A 24,109-nucleotide genomic window follows, 5' to 3' on the forward strand; every position below is an offset into this window, starting at 1 on the left:
AATAAGTGTCAAGATGCTAATGAATCAGTTAAATATGGATTTGATTTGTCATCCTGCAGGCATTTATTGTGGGCCATTAAGACTGTTGGCATGGGAGGTAGCAAAAAGATTGAATAAGGCAAAAGTTCCTTGTGATCTGATCACGGGACAAGAAAGAGAGGAAGTTGATGGTGCAAAGCACAAGGCTGTCACTGTAGAGATGGCTGATGTAGCCCATGACTATGATTGTGCTATTGTTGATGAAATTCAGGCATGTCAATGTTTTATTAGGAGCAATTTATTTACAATAAGTGTAGCTATTATTGGAACTCAGGTCTATGAACTAATGGAGATGCTAAATTAGAGGAAAAGAAAGAGGGAAAAGAAGAAAGAGATGCAGAATTTGAACATTATCTGCATGCATTGCATGCGTCATTATAACATGACTAAATTTCATTCACAGTACAAATCACCATTTTGAGTCTTCTTATCTCTGCCATAGAAATTTTGATGTCTGTCTTGCTTCACCAGTAGAATTGTGGACATTGCAGATTCATGTTTTTCTTTTTTTCTTCAATGAAACAACATTCAGATAATTCTACGGCTTATATCAAAATTTGTCCAAATTCTTCCCTTTGCCTTTTGGGAAAATAGCTCTACCATACTTTTGTCTGTCATTGTCATAGTTGATCATTATTTTCCTTTCTTTCTTGCAGATGATAGGTTGTAGGACAAGGGGCTTCTCATTTACTCGTGCTCTATTAGGAATTTCTGCTAGTGAGCTTCACCTTTGTGGAGATGCGGCAGCTGTTCCTCTGATTCAAGAACTACTTAAAGTGACGGGTGACAATGTCATGGTAATTAAATTGCTCTCAGAATTTCTGCTTTTGTGTTTGTATGGCTATTGCTTATGAGGTATGAGCACTTGGATAATCAATGCGGAATCCATATTTGATAGTAATAAATCAGTATGATTACTAGTTAGATAAAATACGTGTTGTATACAATATATAGAATGTCCAATGGTGAGGAGTTGGTCAAAAACTTGAAGTTAGGTCTACTTGGAAGCTGGAAATGTGTGTGTTTGTTTGTTTATTTGTTTTTCTCATTTTGTTTGGGGGCCATTCTTTATGAAAGTTGAATGTTAATGGATGATTTTTTTAAGATTGCAATGATGAATTTGACAATGATCTTCTTCAATTTGATGCTTGATATTCTTTTTAGTGGATGATTTATTGATTATTCCGTTAAAGCTAATTGAAAATTTTTATTAGATTACTATAAGATCAATTTTGTTGTATGGCATGGAATGTTGGGTGGTTAAGCACCAACATATGCAGACTATGGGTGTAACAAAGATGAGGATATTATGGTGGATGTGGAGAAAGAAAGGATAGAATTGAATATAAGGTTATATGTCATAAGTTGTGTGAAACAATTAAAATGGTTTAGATGCGTGAAAAGAAGATCGATAGATGCTCTTGTGAGGGGAGTGGTTGGAGTGGGAGAAGCTTTTAACGAAAGAGGTAGAGGAAGACCTAGAAAAACTTAGTGGGAAACTCTTAGGCATGATATGTGGTATGGCCTTGTAGAAGATATGACAATGGATAAAGATGATTAACGGGATAGAATCCATGTAGCTGACTCCAAATTCAGGTTTGATAAGTTTTTGTTGTATGATTTATTGATGATTATACAAACACTGTTTATAACTTTATATTTGGGTCATAATGGTATTTATTAACTGAAATGATAGCATTACTCTTTTCTGTTGAATGAAATTAAATTTATAAATTGAACAGCTTTTTCTAGGTTAATTTGTTTACATGTCTTGTACTTGTACAAGTGCCCATTTCCATTATTGTGTTTGCATTTATGCTTCTTATTGTATGATGCTTCATAGGCAGCTTTTTCAGTTTGTATTTCCACTGAGTAATGTTTAATTCTTTTCTTCGGATGAATTTCATGCATTCTAGTGTAGAAATTTTAATCTTCCATGTTGTCTTATGTTCTTGTGCAGTAGAATGTTTATTTGATATAGACCATTGTTGTGTGTGGGTGAATGCCAAGATTAGAACACATCCTTAATGAAAGTCTATTGTCACTCTCGTTCTGGGACCACTTTGTCCTGCTGATCTTGAGTACTGGTAGTTTTGAGATTGAATTGCTTCCCTTCAATTATGCTGTAAAGCATGCTTGTTTATTTATTTATTTTCGGGTGACCTGACTGCCTATGATGTTAATATAACAAGCACATCTTTGTTTCTTAAAATTTAGAACAAGGACTTGTGGCTGGAATCCATGTTTTGTCTTATATATTTCCTATGTTGGATACTTAAAATATTTTCCTCTCAAAACTCTTTTTTTTTTTTTTTCTTAAAGAAAACTGAATTTAAGCAATGGTTATCTACTTATTGTGGATAAAGAATTCGCTGTGTTTTACTTAGTGGCTGCTTTTGTATTATGTTCTTTTTCTTTGACCTTATAGTTTAACTTTCTATGTCATGTGCTTTTCTTAGGTTCAACACTATGAGAGGCTTTCACCCCTAGTCCCGCTGAAGGTTCCTCTTGGTTCTTTTGCTAATATTCAAACTGGTGATTGCATTGTTACCTTTTCACGTCAAAAAATATACAAATTAAAGGTCAGGATTACTTGGAATTTGTTCTTCTTACGTTTTCCATTTTCATTCTTTCCTTCACATGTGCGCATAACAATTTTGTCTCTAATTTTGAGTCATCATACCTAACTATCATGCTACCTAACTAGTTGTCCTGTCTAATGCAATTATTCTGTGAACCTTGCTTTTTATTTTTTGCTACATGTCCATGCTTGAACCCAAGTTGCATTAAGATGTTTTATGTTGTACGTATAAGCTAGCTACACAAATTTGTGTTTGGATGTGGTTCTAGAGGTAAGCAATTAATTATAGAGGTTAGATGTCACTTTGATTTCGTTTGGCTATGATGCATGGACGCTTAAAAGGGCACAATATCTGAATCTGAAACAAGGTTGTTAAAATCGTAAAATCGTAAGAGGGTTTTTGACATGTAAAATTGTAAAATCGAGTGTGATTCAACTTCAAAATCGTAAAATCGTAAGGGTTTTTGGTGCAAAAAATCGTAAAATCGTACCCATAAAATCGGGAGTTTAACAACCATGATCTGAAATGCATCCAGCACAGATTTTTGTTGGTCCAATGGTGATGACTCATTGGAAACATTAAAGTATGTGCCAAGAACACCATGTGGCTTGTTAAAAGGGGTTGAATTGGTTAAAGCGGAGGTGCTCGTCACTTTTTTTACTCTTTTGTTGTTGTTTTCTTTTTTTTTTTTTTGGATATTGGATATTGGATATTGATTGGTGTTTGAATTGAAGATGCATTCTGAATTTTTCTTTCTTGGCTTATGAATTTACTAGAAGTTTTGCACACACATATGTTGAAATGAAAATCCTAGGGCACGAAAAGATACAGAACACAAACTGAAGTAGAGAAAAGAAGAATGAAATTTTCAGCAAATGAATAACCAGTGAATTAGATTCTGAGGACGGGCTGCTTTAAATAGACAGCTCATAACAAACAATACAACTACAACCACTAACTAAAAATATAAAGAAAGACATATATATAACAGAAAGAAGCACAACAACAATCTTGATATTTAAACTACTCCAACACCACCCCTCAAATCAGACTCCATAGAGGTTGAGTGTTCATCCTTGGATAATCTTCCAGCAACTGTAGAACCAGCATGCACAGGAGTCAACACCAAACCAAGCCTTGTTCGCAGAAACTTAAACCTGTCTCTGGGCAGCCCTTTTGTAAGAACATGAGCCACCTGATTAGATGTAGGAACATATCTAATCTCAACTTCACCATTCTCTACTTTCTCTCGAACAAAATGAACATCAACCTCAATATGTTTGGTTTGAGAATGGAAAACTGGATTTTCGGACATGCTTTTGGCAACTAAATTATCACTCCAGAGTCCACACAATAGGGACATCAGCACATGGATACCCTAACTCCTAAAATAATGATTTCAGCCACATTAATTCAGTCACACCCAAAGCAATAGCACGATATTTGGCCTCTCCCATAGACCTAGCAACAATAGTTTGTTTCTTGGACCCCCAAACAATAAGATTCTTGCCAAAATAGACACAAAATCCACTGGTGGAACGCCGAGTCACTTTGCAGCCAGCATGGTCTGCATTAGTGTATACTTGCAAAGACAAATCATCTCGGGAGAGAGAGAAGACCAACCCCATGCCAACTGTGCCTTTTAGATACTGAAGTAAGCGCTTACGAGCTATCCAATGTTGAACCTTAGGACTAGAGAGAAATTGACTCAATTTGTTAACTGTAAATGCTATGTCTGGGCGAGTATATGTTAAATACTACAATGAACCAATGAGAATTCTATACAAAGAGGGATTGAGAAACTACTCTCCTTCATCTATTAATGAAACCCCAGCAGCCATAGGAGTGTCACAAGGTTCGCTATCTTGCATAGCAACCTTTTTCAGTAAGTCAATCACATACTTAGATTGAGTTAGATATATACCACTGCTATCTCTATAAGATTCAAACCCCAAAAAGTAGTTCACAGAACCAAGAGTCTTAAGAGCGAAATGAGTGTCCAAGTCATGAATACATGATTTAAAAGCAACATTATCAGAACCAGTAATTAAAATATCATCAACATAGATCAAAACATAAAGCACACAACAAACAGTCTTCTTAATAAACAAAGACGCATCTGATACAGCCCGGACAAAACCCCAAGATTGTAACACTGTTTTCAGCTTCATATACCAGGCTCTAGGAGCCTGCTTCAACCCATACAAAGACTTCCTTAACTGGAAGACATGTGTAAGAAACTATGAACTTACAAATCCCTCAGGTTGAGCTATATAAATTGTTTAAGTCTCTGTTAGAGTAGTCGCACAACACTCTATTGATTTTCTCAACTCAACTAGCTTACTATCAACTCAAGAACACACCGATAATGGAAACACATATAAGAGAAACACAAATAGACAAACACACACCAAGAACACACAAGAGTTATCCTGGTTCGGTCTTGAAAACAAGACCTACATCCAGACTGCTAGGCACCTCTTCAATCCACTATCTTGAAACATCCATGGGATGATTACAACGAGAACCGAATCCTCTCCCGCCCATATACACTAAAAGCTATAAGGATCCTAGAGAATACAAGCTATAAACCAGCCACTCTCTACCTCTCGCACTCAATCCCAAATACAAGACAACAACCGGAAAACTAATCTTTCCGAGAATAGATGCGCTAAAAACCTCTATCTTTTCCTTATCCCATGACCCCTATTTATAAGACATAGGGGCGGGGATTACAAGACAAAACCGCCTGCCCAAATGACTTAACTAACTTAATAGGTCAGCTGCCCCTTCTAGAAATAGACCTTTTAGAAGAGAAAATTAATTCTAATGTTACACCAAACCATGCAGCAGAATAAAATAAACTTGTTTACATTTAATCTAATCTAATACAAATGACGCAACAGTCTCCATTAAGAAATGTATTATTGACATCAACTTGTTGAATGTCCCAACCATAGGTAGCTGCCAAAGAAAATAGAACACGAATTGTTGGTGCCTTAACAATCGGACTAAAGGTTTCAGCATAGTCTACACCCGGAGTTTAAAGAAAGCCCTTAGCAACCAACCTGGCTTTATACTTGAGAACAGAACCATCAGTATTGTATTTCACCCGAAACACTCATTTACAGCCAATTAAATTCATATCCTTAGACAAGAGAACCAAATCTCAAGTGTGATTTTTCTGCAAGGCTATATACTCCTCATTCATGGCCTGAACCCATCGTGAGTCTAAAAAGGCCTCACTAACTAAACTAGGCTCAATGGAACTCACTAAGGCATGAGGAGAATGGGCAACTAATTGTTTGGACTTGAATCTTGTGACCATAGGATGAAGAGAAGGAGCAAGAATAGGTTTAGATAGCTTAGGTTTAGATTGAGGTGCTGGAATAGGGGTATTGTGAGGTACAGATGCAAATGAAGAAGCTGAAGGAGATTGCAGCTCTTGTAAATGCTCTATAACAGAGCTAAAACGTTACTTTAACCACCAGACTGTGTGGAAATTGGAACTAGAGCAACTGAAGGACACCATGAAGGATTAGAGTGAGAGAAAGTAGGTTCCAAATAGGCAGTAGAATACCCTTGGTGTTCTGATGACTTTGGTAAAGAAGAAAAAGAAGGAGAAAACAAAGAAAGATAAGGAAAATCACTAGGATTAAATTGAACATGTTGAGACACATACACTCTCCTGAATGGATGCAAACACTTGTATCCAGCTTAAGTATGACCAGTGTTCAAAAACGCGCTAGGCGCTAGTCGGGCGCCAGGCTGGGGCCTAGCGCCTAGGGCGCCTAGGCGGGGCTTAGGCGGCGACTAGGAAAAATGATTTTTTTTTTTTTTTTCTAAAAACCTTTTGATGTAATTTGATATTATTTTCAGGTAAATCAAAGTTGAAAAGACAAGTGAGATAATGGAATTAAGACTCAAAAAATAAACTATTATATTAGTTATAAGTTCAAGAAGATAGAAGTAGCAATAATACAACATAAACCATATCCGAAGAATCTAAGTCTAACTATCTAATTGGTCTTCTTCCTCTCCATATTCTTCCAATACACGATCTTCATCGGACTCAAAATCAAATTCATTGATTTCTTGCTCATCTTCTTCTTCTGATTGAAAATCATCTTCATGAAGCTCTCTCATCCTAGAACTTCTTCGAGCTTGAAGCATCTCGTTTGCTCCCGATGCTTCACCAACCACTTCCCAAGTGAGCCCCGTACCAGGCTCAACTTCTTCATCATCTTCTCCATCAACGATCCATCCTTGTGCATTACTAGCATCACTAGCAAGTAGCACATCAACATTCCTTTCCTTCTCCCTTTTGTGCTTGTTCATCAATTTCGCATTAAATTGAACATAGACTAGATTGTTCAATCGATTCACGTCTAGTCTATTTCTTTTCTTCGTATGTATCTACATAAATAAAATGAAAGCAATATCAATATAAATGATAACTGAATAAGGATAACTAATTGGTAGTAAATAAATATAATTCATATATACACTAACCCCTTCAAAAGTGCTCCAATTTCTTTCACAACCGGATGAACTAGTGGTTAACGAGAGAATCTTTCTCGCCATTCGTTGCAAGTTTGGAGTTTGATTTCCATAAGTCATCCACCATGTAACTACATAGGTCAAACAAGTATAAAGTAAACAAATTTAATTTATACACTAATACACAATAGAAAGGATTAAAAGAATTTTATACCTGGATTATAATTGTCATCATTTTTCGCACACCCTTGAGTTGCCCACGATTTTCCAAAAGCTCCATCTTTACGAGTATACTTTGGCAACTCAACATTTATAACATGGCCTTGCAATTCACCATCATAATGATAAAACATCTCCACACAGTTAAAAAGCCCATCCATCACTTCATTATCAAGTTGTATATCCATATCCTTGAAAAAGTAGTAGGGAGTCAAAAGGTAAGCTGCAAAATGTAGTGGACTATCTAGCCTATCTTTTACCCTTGCTTCAATAATCTCCATAATAGGCTTATAGTTCTTTTCAAGATTATTTAAGGCCTCCTTAATATCTTCCTTTGCTTGCTTAATCTCTCCACATAAAAAGCCCATAGAAGGCTTTCTATCCGCATCAACAATTCGAAGCACCTTCACCAAAGGTGCAAAAACTTTAAGGCATATAGTCACACCATTCCAAAAAGCAATGCTCATCACAGTAGCATAGGCTGCTTTCCCTTTAACAATCTTTGACCATTTGCACTCCTCCCATTCGGAGCTGGTAAACATTGCCCTCAATTGGGCCTTTTTCTCCATCAAACTCTGTAAAGTCAAGAAAGCAGAAGCGAATCTAGTAACTCCTGGTCTCACTATATCCCTCTTCTTCGTAAATGACCTCATTAAGGACAAGGTCTTATGGTGTGCATAAATGAAGATTGTGAAACTCTTGGCCTGATCAATGACTTTCTTATACTTCGGCAGTTTTCCAATACTTTCAAGCATCAAATTGATGGTGTGAGTAGCACATGAGGTCCAAAAGATATTTGGCCTCTTCACCTTCAATAATTTTCCCGCTCCCATAATATTGGCAGCATTGTCGGTTACTACTTGGATGACGTTTTGTGGCCCAACTTGCTCAATGCATTTATCCACATACTCAAAGATAAGTTCACTTGTATGTGCTTCATCTGAAGACTCTCTAGAAGAAAGGAAAGCAGTACCTGCATTAGAATTAACACATAGGTTCATGATGCTCCTCCTTTTTCTATCTGTCCAAGCATCTGTCATAATGGAGCACCCAGTTCGTGCCCACTCTTCTTCATGCTTCTTCAATAACTCTTTTATTCTGTCAACTTCCCCCTTTAATAGTGGTTCCTTCAATTGGTATTGACTGGGAGGTTTGAAGCCCGGCCCAAATTGACCAACCGCCTCAACAAACAATTTGAAGCTATCATTGTCAATCGCATTGAAAGGTATACCAGCTTCATACACCCATCTAGCACAATATTCACGAACAGACTGTGTTCTCTCTTTAAATAGTGCTTCACTAATAGTTTGTTGCCTTTGGCTCATTCTCGCACTCAAACAAGTTTCAGGGCTGATGGAGCTTGCAAACTTATCGATAGGGCCAAGAGTACAGGACGTTTTTCTGCTACCTAACTCTTGCAATTCATCATCATCATCCCCTTCCACTCTTTCGGAGATATTAACAGTTGATCTCATCAAATCTTCCTCCTTCTTCTTATTTTTCCTCTTATTCTTTGCCTCGGCAATAGCATTCTTACATTTGGCTTGATCAGTTGGAGAAGATTTTGGACATGCAGAAACATTTCCAGAAATGTGGCCAATGTGTTCTTTTACTCTGTAAACACCTCCAGACATAATTTTACCACACAACTTACATTTAATTTTATCCATATTTTTCGGATCAATTAACATTCCATACTCCCATCCGACATTATTTGACTTCCTTTTAAGAATTGAGGAGGCCTCGGACGATGCTCCCGTACTTCCAGTCCTATCCGAATCATTCATTTCACTTCCTGACTCCTGTTTTTCCCTGAGTATTGAATAATTTCAATAATATACATTAAAATTTAACTAAAACTCATCAAATGAAATGAAATCAGCTGCTGCTTGAAGCAGCAAGCTGACGCAGCAAGCTTGCTGCTTGAAGCAGCAAGCAAGCAATATGCAAGCGAGCCATGAGTAGCTTTGCGTTGCTGCTTGCTGCTGAGTTGCTGCAGAAAGGCAAGCTTGCGTTGGCGGAGGAAGATGGATGGTTGGATACATACCGCAGCAAGACGCGAACGGCGACGAGAGAGAACGACCAACAGGCAACAGGTGAGGTCGGCAGCAACGAGAGAGCAAGACCAAGAGAAGAGATCGAAGGCGAGAGAGAGAGAGAGAGGAGCCGCGATGAACACAACCAGAGAGAGAAAGGGAAAGGGGATCGGGAAATAGAGAAAGGGAGGGGGAAAAAAGGTTGGCCCAAGACGCGCACGACCTAGGTGGCCCAGGTCGTGCGCGACCCAGGCGGCCGCCCAGGAGGTTAGGCGCCGCCTGGTCCGCCTAGGCGGCGCCGCGGACCGATTAGTCGGCCATGGCGCATAGGGCTACCGAGTAGCCCTAAATCGATGCGGCCGGTTGCCGCTCAGCGCCTAGGCGGCGCTTAGGCGGCCGCCTAGGCCGAATTTTCGAACACTGAGTATGACTATAGCCAAGCAAAACACACTTGGCAGAATGAAAATCAAATTTGTGTGTATTATATGGACGGAGAAAAGGAAACGAGCACAACCAAATGGTTGAAGAATTAAGTAATTAGGTTGCTTATGATACAGCAGTTCAAAAGGTTGTTACGGAACCATGCCAAGTTTTGCTGCGGATTTATTTTTTTCTGCTATGTCTTTACATTGCTTGCTACGTTCTTTTATTATTCCATAGAATTCTCTTTTATTCCAGCTGCTAGTTAGTTAGAGAGAATATCCAGCTGTAAAGGTGTTTGGGATAAGACAAAATAGTTGGTTATGGGAGCTGCAATCTGCTGTGGCAGCACCTAGGATAGCTACATAAGCCCAAACGGTTCCTAAGAATCATTATCGAGAATCAATCAACAAATTCAGATTTACTCCCTGCTTTCTCTCTATCTCTCCCTCAACCTTCTTCTTCTCTCTAAACCTTTCTCTTCTACTACCATTCCCTACCCATTCTAATACTCTTCGGACGGAAGTTGATCACAGTCCCAACGACTGCGACAAAGGTGTCATAGACTTTAGAGATGAAGAAGGAAGAAAATTAATAAGATGAACTACTATTTGAAAAGATTCTACCCAAAATCGAAGAGGCATATAAGCATGGGACAATAAAGTTAAATCCATTTTAGCTATATGTCTATGTTTGCGCTCAGCTACACCATTTTGTTGATGAGTGTGGGGACAAGTAAACCGAGATTGAATCCCATGGGCTTGAAGATAAGGTAAGAAAGCTCTAAATTCCCCCCCATTATTAGTTTGTAAAGCTTTAAGCTTAGTGTTGTATTGAAGTTCAGCAAACTTGTGAAAAATAGCAAAGATAGACAATGCATCAAATTTAAGCTTTAGGGGGTAGAACCAGGTATACTGAGTGAATGCATCCACAAAGATGATGTAGTATCTATAACCTTCCACAGATAAAACAGGGGCAGGTCCCTAAATATCAAAATAGACCAATTCCAAGGTTTAATAACAGTAATAGCATGATTAGAAAAAGGAAGCTGACTTAACTTTCCAATCTTACAAGAATCACAAAATGACAAATTGGAAACTGAACAAGAAATTCCCATTTTATTCAAGAGAGATCTGAGTACATTCATAGAAGGATGTCCCAATCTATCATGCCATTATTGAACAACATTTACATCTTGTGGCAACTCATGACAGAATGAGTTTGGCCATTTACATTTACCTAGCTTATTACATGTAGTTGAAGAAAACACAAAAGGAACAAAAGAAGTTTCTAGGGATGGAGCACGAGTGGTGCCAACAGCAGAACAAAAAGCTAGAGTCAACCGATAGAGCCCATCGTTAAGGTGTCGCCATAGCAGCACCAATCCAGAAGCTTTGTCCTTAATCAAACAAACATTCGAATCAAACTCAGCCACAACATTATGGTCATGAGTAAGCTGCGACACACTAATTAAATTTTTCTTCATACTAGGAACATGAAGGACATTAGGTAAGGAAAGAATGAGATTCGGTTTAGATTTAGCTTGCAAATGACTGGTGCCAACATGAGCAATAGGAAGTTGCTTACCATTACCAACAACAACTTTGTCTCCACCAGTATAGGGAGTATGTAAAGAAAGGTTATTCAGGTTTGAGGTGATGTGATTAGTTGCTTCTGAGTCAACAAACCAAGTTGGATCTGGAAGAGAAGGGTAGGCTGCAAAACTGTCAGGTGTGAAAGAGTTAGAATGACTACCATAGTGAGAACCTTGCATTGACACCATGTCACTAGTGTAGACCCCGTTAAAATCACTAAATGAGGCCAAATAAGCTCTAGAGGGAGGCTGATCAAACTGAGGCTGATTACCACCATCATATTTGCCAAAACCTGAATTGGATGCTCGCTGGAAATTTTTATCAAAACGGTGATAACACCAATCCACAAAATGCCCTGGCTTTCCGCATAACTGACAGTAGACTCTCCTATTAGAAGTCCTACCTCGGCCTCTCCCCCCTCCTCCTCTATTACCATATCCATTCCCTCGTTGAGAAGATCTTCCTCGATTATTACTGAAATTATAATTCTGGACAAAAGGCACTGACGCCACATTGACATGCATAATAGAAACTGAATCAAAATTTATGGCAGGATTTTTGACTGAAAGTCTCTGTTCATGCATCAACAATAAGTATTGTACATTTTCCAAATTTTTTTCATCCATTTGATATGTAATGAGGCTGACAACTGTTTCATACTCTTGATCTAGTCTATTAAGAATTGCAAGTAGCAATTCTTTATCATTCAGTGGTTCACCTATAGCTGTCAAAGCATGTCCTATTGTTTTAATCTTAAGGATGTAATCGTTTATAGACAGAGAATCATTTTTCATAAATCGTAGCTATTGTTTTAATTGAAAGGATTTTGCTATAGTCTGGCGAGAGTTTAAATTTTCTAAAATACTCCATACCTCAGCCGATGACTCACTGTGGATCACCTGTACAAGTACCTCTTGATCGATAGTTGAGAACAACTATCCCAGTAGAAGCTGATCAGATCGAATCTAGCTCAAATACGTTGGATTGACTTTCGTTTCTTCACCATCGGACGCAGCCAGAAATTTTGTCGAAGGTGTTGTTTTATTGAGAAACAACACCAAGTCGAAGGCTCGCACCGTAGCGAGGACTTATGCCTTCCAAAAGATATAGTTGCCAGAATTGAGTTTAATTGGAATAAAATTGAACGCCTTAGCAACTGCTGAAAAATCTGACTGAAATGCAGTTGATAAAGAGGAGGAAGAACGAGGAGAGGGAGACGAGGACAAATCAAGAGCTCGATTAGAGGCCATCAGGTTAGAGCTATGGCTCTGATACCATGAAATGAAAACATAACACACAATACAGCTACAACCACTAACTAAAAATATAAAGAAAGACATATATATATATAACATAAAGAAGCACAGCAACAATCTTGATATTTAAACTACTCCAACATACGTGGTGTTACTTATTTATTTATTTATTTTTTCTTGTACATATACAACTCTAGCACACACCGTCAAAGCACCAACACCCCCCCCCCCCCCCCAAATGTCCCAAAATAAAATATATTTTTTCTTGTACAAATAGACTCTCTGTTTTGTTTCTGTTCAAAAAAAATATTGAAATAGATTTCAAATGAAGATTTATTTGATGGTGATTGGATGTTGCAGGTTTTTTAGTTTTGTAGGCAAAATTTGACAACAATAAGATTCAGTGTGGTGGTAAAATAGGTTTATTTTAAGTTGGAGGTCATGGGTTCAAAACATGTTGAGAAAATTATTTTTGGTTTTTAGGAATATTGAAGGGGCATTATTGGAATTTAGAAAGTTTGACAGGGCTTCAATATTTGGTAACACCAAATGTGGTGTTTCCTTATATCAAGGTAGTCAGGGAGTGAAAGGCACCCTTAAGGCGCTATGAAATAAAAAATATGTTTACTATGAAAAAGATACAATATAATATATAACATTAAAGCACAAAATATAAGTTATGTAACAAATGTTTGCTATTTATATAAAAAATAAACAATGTTAAATACTTATAGGAAAGCAAACAAACATACAATATAATATATAATATTAACATACAAACAATATTAACATACAATCAAATCTGTCTATAAAAGGTTTTAATACTTGGTTCATCAACCGCATGAAGGTATTGGGGGTAGTAGTTAACCCAAAAGGCATTACAAGCCACTCATACAACCCTTCCCTTGTCTTGAAAGCGGTCCTCCATTCATTTCCAGGTCTAATATGAATTTGATGGTACCCATTGCAAAGATCAATTTTTGAAAACACTGTGGCACCCTGCAACCTGTCTAGCATATAATACGAATTTGATGGTACCCACTACAAAGATCAATTTTTGAAAACACCGTGGCACCATGCAACCTGTCTAGCATATCATCCAACCTTGGAATGGGAAATTTGTACCCCACAGTAATCTTGTTTATGGCTCGACTATCTCTATCTACACACATCCTCCAATTCCCATTCTTCTTCGGTGTTAGTAGTGCTGGAATTGCACATGGGCTCATGCTTTCTTGGATATGCCCTTTCCGAAGTAGCTCCTCCACCTTTTCCTTCAGGATCTCAATTTCCTTAGGACTCATCCGGTAATAGGGTAAGTTTGGCAAGCTCACCCTGGGAATTAGATCAATATGATGTTCAATATCTTGTATAGGTGGTAACTCATCTGGCATCACCTCGCGAAACTCCCCAAGCAATGCCTTTACTGTGTCTGGATACTCTTCCCTTGAGTCCTTTTCTGCCTTGATTTCTTGCTTCACTATCAAAGCATGAACTTCCTTGGATTCCCTAATCTCAATCTCCATCTCACGCCTTGAATGTGTAAGGGTAAAGACTATTCGCCCCTCTGCCTTTGAGATCTTAGGACAGACTCTCTTCAGAGGCAACAGTGTAAATTTCACACCTCCCTTCTCCAGCTTATAAGTATTGTCCCTTCCAGCGTGTGCATTTACATCATACTGCAAAGGCCTACCAAACAGCACATGACAAGCATCCATAACTACTATGTGACAATACACTTCATCATGATACTGACCAACCGAAAAGGGTACCTTGCATCTTTTTGTGACCTGGATTTTTCAGCTGCCTTGATCCATCCAATGGTGTAAGGATTTGGATGTTTCTCCACAGGTAGTTTCAAACTTTTCACAGCTTCCCTACCTATAATATTTTCACAGCTTCCACTATCAATAATAATATCAAATAAACAATTATTAATAGTGCACCTGGTTCAAAACAATTGGTGTCACTGTGTGTCCCCATTCTGTTTTGGTGCCAACATCATTCGACACACCACATAATTCTGTATATCATCCTCCTCTTCTTGCTCATACTCATCATCTTCTCCATCTGGTTTGCAGTAATACTCTTCTTCTTCATTGCCCTTCTCCGCAATATTCACTGCGGCTTTCCTTCTAGGACAGTCACTAGAATGCTGACCAAGCTCATTGCATTTACAGCACTTTATTGTCACTGGTTTAGCACCAGAATTGGACCGATTTCTGTGCCATATTTCCATCAACTACTTTCTGCTTCCCTGTGACCTTCTCTTCAGCATGCCTATCACCGCGAACATTAGAATTCCAGACTGATTTGTTACGTTCTGTCCTGTCACTGCAATTTTGGTAATTGCTATAATTACTTCTGGGAAATTCAAATCTGGACTGCTTCTCCTGCATCATAAATTCTGCCTTTAAAGCCATGTTCTTTGCTTCAGACAAGGTTTGCAGCACCTGAACCCCTATTTTATCCCTTATGGCTGGTTTCAGCCCCTCCAAATACCTTGCCACCTGCTGGCCCTCACTTTCTCGAAGATCATTGCATTCGGCCAACCGCATGGACTCTGCTGTCTATTCATGAACGGTTTTCTGACCCTGATAACATATTTGGTACTGCTGAAACAAGATTTTCTTGTAGTCAGGGGGAAGAAAATCTTGCTGCAGTAACTGTTTCATCCGATACCATGGATGTCCTGATAGGTGCCTTCCTTCACATTCTCTGCGGGTTTGTATTCCCTCCCACCATGCAGAAGCTCCTCCTTTTAGTCTGCAGGCTACTAAACGTACTCATTTTTCTTTTGGAATCTCCATATAATCAAAGAATCTTTTGATCTATGCAATCTAATCCAGGAATCCTTCAATATTTAAACTTCCATTAAAACATGGAATATCTACCTTCAACCGGAATTCGCTGATGTCATATTCGGCATTCCTACCACACCCAAAGCATCTGACTGGTTCGTCCATGAAGTACTCGCCATCATCAGAATCTTCCTCATAGGCTGGATTCTGATGTAAATTTGCAGCAACTGGTCTGCAGATAGGTTGGCCGTGAGCATCCCTGTACCCATGGGGTCTATCTTCATCCTGGTTCCTGTTTGCGCCTAGGCTTAGGGCATCAAGATGATCTGCAATTTCATCGAAACGTTGATCTAAATGCTGAATCCTGAGATTCATCTGCTGCTCCAAAGCCCTTAAATGCGTCCCCTTGATTCAGGACCCCAGTTCCCTGATCACCGTCATGAGAACCGTTGCTGCCAGTTGCCATCAGATCAGAAAAACCAACCTGCTCTGATACCCCCTGACACCGTGACAAAACAAAAACCTTAGGATAGTTTTCGCCTAGGTCTAAGAAACACTAAGGAAAGAAATCAGATTTGATTTATTGACTGCTGGATATCGCTTGTCTAACTGTAAAGAAAATTTAGGCCCATTCTTTCCTGCCAATAGATACTTCCTGGCTTTACTCTTGGGCTTTCTCTTGTCAGCCTGGTCCATAAATTTAGTAGCTAGGGCTTCTGCGTCATGTTTGATGCAAGATAATGTTAATTTTGCATAATATATTTTAAACTTATTCAAGCTTGTAACATATGTGCTTGACTGATGGCTGATGCAAAAATTGAACATTAAGAGTGAGAGAACTGATGGAACTAACATTTGGTGAATCAAAATGGAAATGCCAAAGGAAACAGGTAAGAGTTGACTCCTGGCAGATCCCTAACTAGGAAAGATGAAGACTTAAGGGAAAAAATCTTAAGGTCTGGAGAGAATTGAGGTATATATAATATATTTTTTGCTGAGTAAAAGGAATTTAGAATTTGGTTGGCCAGCAACTTATGTGTACATGTATTAAAGGGGTAAAACGGGTTGGGCTGTGCTTAGGCATGAACCAAGGGCTTGGTATAAATAAGTATATTAAGGTATAATTTAACATATACATTGTTTTAACACATTATTTTTAATTTTGTACATTATATTTTCTAAATTATAAGTTTGTATGTACTTTTATAACTTTTTAAAAAGAAATGTAAGGCTATGCATAAAAATGACTCTTCCTGCTACGTCACTAGTTTTGTGGAAGAGAATAACCCAAAGAGGCCAGTTTTTCTGGTATGGAAAATATTTTGTCCAGATATGCTACTTGTCTGGCTTACTTTGGAAACCCTACCAGTTAGACAGCTTTAGACATTGAGTATATTTTTTATGGTGACAGTTCAAGAGAAGTTAAAATATGACCTAGAAGATTTGGTCATTATCAACACACCCATTGGAGGATTTTGTATCTTCACATTCTTTATTGGAAATAAATGTGCAGATTCATGTGTGAGCAAATTTGATTTTGGAGGTTGATAGTCATGGTACTCAAGTTCATGCCTTCTTGGGGTAACTAGGTAACTAAAAGGTTTTGCTTGTCTTAGAGTAAAGGGCTGTGGTAACAGTCTAGTGTTTTGGGATGAATTTGCAATTGCATTGGATTGGCAGTGGGTTTAGATAGGATAAATTCTGGTGACCTCAATGGCCTGAGGGAGGTTAAGTTGAAAGATGATTTTCCTTACTATTTTATCTTTATCCTGTGTCTCAAGAGGCTACAACCATATATTAGTTCTGACAACACATAAAAAGGGCACTTTGATTTTGTCTCAAGAGGAGTTTAAAGGTCCAGGAAGTCGTGGGGTTTGTGGAGCTATTAAATGAGGCATCCCCTGACAAAGTAGTTCAGAAGAACAAGGTATACCTAAGTTGGATAGTTTCATGTAATGGAATCTTGAAGTGAAATCTTTGTTCATGAAGCTTTTGGAAGGTGACTGTCTATTTCTATAGGGCAGGATTTCTTTTCTAAGACTCAGAGCAAGGTGGTGTTTTCCTTATGGCTCGGGTGCATGATAGATTTGTCATTGCTGATAATCTGTGGAAAAGCTATGCAATGCTGGTTAGCAGATTCTGCTGGTTTAAGCAAGATGATGATTCTGAATCTCATTTTCTTCTGTGCTATTAGCTCCCTGCTTTGTCACTGACTATCTTCTCCACTTGTTCAGTATGCCTCTTGGAAGGAGAACTTTTCAATATATGGAGCAATGCTAAAAGTTGAATATCATTTTATCTCTGTGTTTGTGTGTGTGTGTGTTTTTTTTTTTTTTTGGGGGGGGGGGGGGGGGGGGGGGAGGTCTCTTTCTGTGGCTAGGTCTCAGAGAGGATTAAACCTATGCTAGGCTAATTTCTAGAAGTTATTTGGTGTTGTTTGCTCTGAAATTTCTTTTACACATGTTACTCCTTAAAGCTTTATATTTAGTCAAACTCTGTCATCGAACCCAAGGTAAGTCTTTACTCCATTAAACATTCATTCAAATTGTTCTTGTTATATTCAGGTTACTTGGGTGGAAAGTAGAGGGTTGTTGCTTTCCTGGGTAATTTAATATGTTTTAATTTTAAATTAATTCCATGAGAAGATTACTTTCCCAAATAGAGAACAGGAGGTATGTTTATCCTTCGGCAAATAGAGAAAAGGATTTATACTTGTGAAGAGTAGTAGTAGAATACTAGAATTATAATTTTTTCTTATCTTCACTTCTATCCAAAAATGGTATTTAACCTATGTGACATGCCATTCCTGTGCCCTAGACAATGACTATGAAATTTGCACTGGTGTGAGATGTGGGACTTTGTGTAATTTTCTGCATTGTTCAGAATGATGCAATATTGCTTCCCTTCATAAACTATTCTAATCTTGCCTGCCTTTTTTTAAAAAATTTCTCAGAAACAAATTGAAAGTGGAAGAAAGCATCTTTGCTCTGTCGTTTATGGTTCATTGCCGCCTGAAACTCGAACAAGACAGGTATTAGGCCTGCTCCTCTTAAGAATCTCTTTTTAACCTTAAATTTTAGTGTACCCTTTTTGCATGATGATTCTCTCAATTGGCGTCTTTGTAATTTTTGTTTTTGCAACATTTTTCTATTTTTTTTGAGCAAAATAATTGGTGTGCTAAGGGAATAATAACTCATTTTACTCAGGTTGACTATTGTTGTCAGGTCTTTTCTTGTGAACTTTTTTATATTGAATAAGCTTAGTCTCTCTCTCTCTCTCTCTCTCTCTCTTGCATGTGTGTGTGTGTGTGTAAAACAAAAATCCATATGCAATTTCCTAATTATACTTTGGGATTTTATTTGATCCATTATTATCTCTTAAATATCTATTTTTTGTATTTGTTATGCTTGGTAAACAAGGTTTAGTTGAGTTAATTTTTTCCTAGGATTGCAGGCAACAATGTTTAATGATGCAAGCAGTGAGTTTGATGTTCTTGTGGCAAGTGATGCCATTGGGATGGGTCTCAACCTCAACATTTCTAGAATCATATTTTCAACAATGCAGAAATTTGATGGTATTGAAAGGCGCCAGCTCACCATCTCTGAGATAAAACAGATTGCTGGTACTTATTATCCATTTGGACTACTTTCATAAACAGCTTCAGTTCCAATTCCGGGAAAAATTCACTCATATTAATCATGTCTTTGTGGGGGGAATTATTGAGTTGCCTTGATTTAAGACTGAGAATTATTGTGTACTCTTTAAAATTTCGCCTTTAGATGCATTTGTATCTTCTATAGTAAACACTCTCCCATGCACTTGTATGTATCTTCCGCTAGTTTTTTGTTTCTCTCTCTTAGGAAGGAGAAGCATTTCAGCCTTTATGATGGAAAATGTTAATAATTTTTTAGATTATCATTAGGATTAAGGATTGGACTAGGGATTCCTTCCTAGACCATGTCCCAATTTGGGAAGTTGGGGGAGTGAACTCTCTGTGCAAAAGAAGAGATTTTAATTACAGCTAAGTATTAATTGGTTATTTTGTAGCTAAAATTTCATAACCTTGTTATTGAGGAGGCAAAATCAGAATGGTTGAATATGCCCACATCAATGTCTAGTCTATGTAGAATTACCAAGCTAAACTAATATTTATTTTAAGATTTTTATTAAGCACCATGGTGTAATTAATATGCTCACTAAGATTTACAGTTGTTGTTCTATGTGGTGGAGGTGGTTAGAGATTTACTTTTGAGCCTTACTAAGGCCTGTTGGGTGTTGACCTGAGGAAAGCTCATTATTATGATTGAAGACAGGAATCATTTGCAATACCAACCATTGAACTTTTGGTAGGATGGGGTAAGGACTTCGACAAATTAGAGGTACGTGACAAACAGAAAATCTGAGGTAGGGTCGAGGAGTTCTGTGGCAAACTGTGGTTATCTTTGGAACAAAAATTGCCGATTTTTTACCATCTGTTTAATTATATAAAACCCTATAGATTCCTATTAGAGTTTCCAAGTTTAAGGGATCTTAAATGTAACCTTCTGATGTGAATCCAATGGTGGGACCCATTAGATTGATAGTGCTGTTTGCATTTTTCCCTGCCTTATCCCATTTCAATTACAGTTATGAAAATAAATCAGTTTCATGAAGCAATATGACTTGATAAAGAAAACCTCAATTTCCATTCTATGGAGCTTTAGGACTTATCTATGAATTTTATCGATGGGGAGAGGTCATGTGCATTCAAAGTAGGGTTCAAATTGTTAGACATTTGGAGCAGTAAGTATATAGAGGAGATTATGACATACAGGTGGCATATTGCATTGTAAAAGCTAAATTGTAATTCTGTTGAATTGAAAAGATACAAGCTGAAAGCACCATTTTTTGTCTTGGATGTTCACCCAAAAGCATCATTAGTGACCATCACAATTTGCAGGATGTGAGGGAAAGATATACCACAATATTCAAGGCTCATCTGTTCTTGGTCAAGATTGTTAGACAAACACAAACTGCATTTAGCTGCTCCCAAAGGCATCTCATGTTGTTGGTAACACAAGTGGTTTCTAATTAAATTGCTAAAATGTCATCAAAATAGGTGGTAGGTACAAGTTTCACATTTTTTTTTTTTTTTTTTTGCAATTGGTGAAAGTTCTATGGTGTCAATATCTGTTGTACATGTATTTATGTGGTCCTTTATTAGTTTTTTCCCCCCTCTCATAAGAGTTTTACCTGTTTTGGGGGGCTTTATTTGTAGGAAGAGCTGGCAGGTATGGATCTAAATTTCCAGTTGGTCATGTGACTTGTATGGATGCCGAAGATATACCTTTGCTTCATTCAGCATTGAATTCCCCGTCTGACATTCTGGAGGTGATGGAATTAATCCTTCAACTATTAAAGAATCACTTGAGTGCATCTGGTGGTTGTTAATCTTGATTGAATATTTTGAAATGTGAACTTCAAAACTTATTTATTGCTACCGCATAGTGGAATAAAAATGTTTCTTATGCCATGCTTCTATTTTCTTATATTGTTTTCTAATACAAGTTGAATCCTATAATGCAGCATGCTGGATTATTTCCAACTTTTGACCTCTTGTACATGCATTCACTATTACATCCAAAGACTGGGCTTCATCAGATATTGGTAGGTTAACATTAATCTGCCAAAGCATATTTATGAATGCCTTTGTATTTATCTCTATGCATTTACTGGTTTATGTGCATCTCTAGTGGTTCATATCCTCTTCCACATACACTAGGAATTTCATAAGCATGCATGTGGTGCAGTGAGGAGGTATAAGAAAAAATAAAGCCTAAAAGAGCTTACTACAAGACTTAGCATCCATGATTTAATGAGGAAAATATGAAATATATATTTTGGCTAAAAAGGAAGCAAAGAAGGTATTTGATGAATTAGGGACAAAAGTTTTTGAAAATCATTATTGATGACTTGACGTGAAAGATGGGAGATACGTACAAGAGAACTAAAGTGAGAAGGAAAAAGAACAGACTTGAGCCAAGTGAACTGCAAAAATGACAAAGACTAAAAGGTGTTGGTAAATGAGGGGGCAATCAAGGAATGACAGGAGTATTTTCAAGTTTTAATTGAATGTAGAGAAACAAATATTAAATTGGAACATCTTGATAATTTTGAAAAAGATGTGAATTGCATGTTTTATAGGTGTATTTACTCAGTAAAAATAGTGAAGAAAGTCAAAAAAGAGGTAAAGAATATTAAAACAATTAGATAAATAATATTTTGATAGAAGCATGAAAATGCATGAGAGATGAAGGCAATATGATATTGCTAACATGGATGTTTTATCAATGGATCTCTGTGTGTGTGTGTGTGTGTGTGTGTGTGTTTATGGAACCTAACAGTTTTATGAACCTCCTTCACAGTTAAACATAAACCTTTTCACTCTAGGTTTTTTTCATTCATTTTCCTTCATTTAACTTGATATTGCTATAGGAAAGAATAAATGGATAAATAAACAAGAGTCAAGGGCATCCCACATATTGGGAATCACTTTGGCTTTTGTTTATAATAATAATAATAATAATAATAATAATAATAATTATTATTATTATTATTATTATTATTATTATTATTATTATTTTCTGATAAGTGGTTTTGTTTGCTATTAATATCATAATTATTGATATGCATGTAATCATTTAAATTTTATTTGTTTGAAACCTTATTAATCTTTATATACTTATGCTTGATTTACTTGATATTTAACCTTACTTTAACCAGCATTGAAAAGAAGCTCATGCCACGCAATAGTGGATCATGAAAGTTTGGTGCATTTGGATTTAGGAAGATGAGCTTACCTTTTGCTGCTATAGAGTTCTTACAGTGTAACCATTTCGCCCTTTTGGAATGCATTGCATGCCATAATTGGAGCAGGTTACATTTATAGAACTTAAAAGGATTTATTACTTTAAATTGTGATTATTGAGCCCTCGAGTTTGGTTTTTCTTTTTCCATTGCCCATATGATTGGAGTCCTGTTTATACCATTCCTCTTTTTTCTACCCAGGAGCATTTTGTGGAGAATGCCAAGTTATCTGAAAATTATTTTATTGCTAATTGTGAAGAAATGTTGGTATGCTCTTTCCTTTTTATTTTATTTTATTTTTTTCTCTGCTTCATGAAGTTTTTCTTGGTTTAAGTGATGAATGGTTATATCATTTTATTTTTTTCCCCTCTTTTGTCATTTTTGTATAACAGAAAGTTGCAGCTATAATTGATGAGCTGCCTCTTGGCCTGCATGATAAGTATCTTTTCTGCATTAGGTAACATCTTTCTTTCTTACTTACGAGAAACTGCTACCCAACTTCTATTTACTTGGCATATTTGTCACGTGTCATTGTGTGAGGTAATGTTACTATTCCTTTTTTTCAATTATGCCTTAAGGAGACTGTAGGAGATCATCCCGATTCTTTTGTGTCACGACCCCAAGGATCCCTAATGCTGTAATTGTAATTATAATAGTAGTTAGTTTACATGCAATTATTATGTTGTACTCTAGGTTCCTGTTCATGTTTGTACCTTTCAATTGTAAAGCCTATAAATAGACTGGATTAGTTAGAAAATGATATAGTGAAGTGACATTTTGAATTCTGATTTCCCTATCAATTGCTCTGATCTCTCTCTTTCTCTGGTCTGACTGCATTTCTCTCTCTAATCTTGTTGTTATCTCCCTCTTTTTGTCTAATTCTCCCTCCATTTATGTTCTATCTTTCCCAGTTCCTACCAAATTCCTCGGTAATTTCCTATTCAAACCCTCGGTTTGTGACAAATGGTATCAGAGCTATTGAGAGGGAGATCAGAATTCAAATGTCATTTCACTGTTTCATTCTCTAACTAATCCAACCTATTTATAGGCTTCACAACTGAAAGGTACAAACATGAACAGTAACTTAGAGTACAACATAATAATTGCATATAAACTAACTACTATTATAATTACAATTACAGTCTTGGGGATTCTTGGGGTCATGGCAATTCCCCCCTCCTTGAGAAAGTTCTTGTCCACAAGAACTCACAGCTACTAGCCCTGCTTTTCATCCAATCCCAGCCTTCACGATTTGATATATTCTTCTTCTCTATTTCCTTTCTTTCTTCCTCCTTCTAAGCTTTTTCCTTTCTTCTCTTACGGTCTGCTGCTTTTGCTTTTCCTGCAAAGATAAAATGGATCGCCATGTCAAGGCTTCCTTCTCCAATGTCAAAACTCTCAAACTTGATGGCAGCAACCTTCATCTGCCAAATCTGGTCTACATCATTTGATATGACAACAATACTATCATATTGTCCAAGATAAAAAACATTCATATTGTCCTCAACTTTCTCCGAAACCAAAGGCAAAGAAACAGTACTCGTAGAATCTTCGTTCTCAGAACCATTCCTCTCAAGGTTCTGTTCCTAGACTTTAGCCGGTTCTTCAGATATTGGACTGGGCACCAGGGTAATGCAATGGACTTTGCTTCCTCTGTTAGTCCATCGAATAATGCCTCATTTTCCTCCTGCTACCTCTCAATAGGCACATCTTGATTCGTCCACTCTTCTTCTAGTTTATTGATAGTTGTAACTGAATTCATTGCAACAAATTTCTTCCCCAGTGGAGCCTCAATAACCTCTCCTGTAGCTGCCT

General features: G+C 37.3%; 2 protein-coding genes across 6 annotated transcripts in view; one reads left to right on the top strand and one right to left on the bottom strand.

The window, feature by feature from the left end:
* Nucleotides 1–24,109, top strand: part of LOC127812204 (DExH-box ATP-dependent RNA helicase DExH16, mitochondrial) — a 30,948-nt gene that overhangs the window by 1,698 nt on the left and 5,141 nt on the right. For all 5 annotated transcript variants that reach the window (XR_008025837.1, XR_008025838.1, XR_008025839.1 and 2 more), the window contains exons 4-12: nt 60–250; nt 696–836; nt 2,499–2,621; nt 18,402–18,479; nt 18,902–19,070; nt 20,706–20,818; nt 21,014–21,094; nt 22,496–22,561; nt 22,687–22,751. Coding sequence is in view for 2 of the 5 variants with exons in the window: in XM_052352574.1 (XP_052208534.1) it covers nt 60–250; nt 696–836; nt 2,499–2,621; nt 18,402–18,479; nt 18,902–19,070; nt 20,706–20,818; nt 21,014–21,094; nt 22,496–22,561; nt 22,687–22,751 (1,027 nt within the window). In the remaining 3 variants the exon portion in view is untranslated. The remainder of the gene's footprint in view (nt 1–59; nt 251–695; nt 837–2,498; nt 2,622–18,401; nt 18,480–18,901; nt 19,071–20,705; nt 20,819–21,013; nt 21,095–22,495; nt 22,562–22,686; nt 22,752–24,109) is intronic.
* On the bottom strand, nt 6,593–9,043 carry LOC127812203 (uncharacterized). Its single transcript, XM_052352571.1, has 3 exons — nt 7,336–9,043; nt 7,134–7,252; nt 6,593–7,037 (listed from the first exon to the last, which is right to left on the bottom strand). Exons 1-3 carry the CDS (start codon nt 9,029–9,031, stop codon nt 6,633–6,635), a joined length of 2,220 nt encoding a protein of 739 aa, XP_052208531.1. The 5' UTR covers nt 9,032–9,043; the 3' UTR covers nt 6,593–6,632.

The sequence above is a fragment of the Diospyros lotus genome, chromosome 10, assembly GCF_014633365.1.
Source record: "Diospyros lotus cultivar Yz01 chromosome 10, ASM1463336v1, whole genome shotgun sequence".
NCBI classification, from domain to species: domain Eukaryota; kingdom Viridiplantae; phylum Streptophyta; class Magnoliopsida; order Ericales; family Ebenaceae; genus Diospyros; species Diospyros lotus.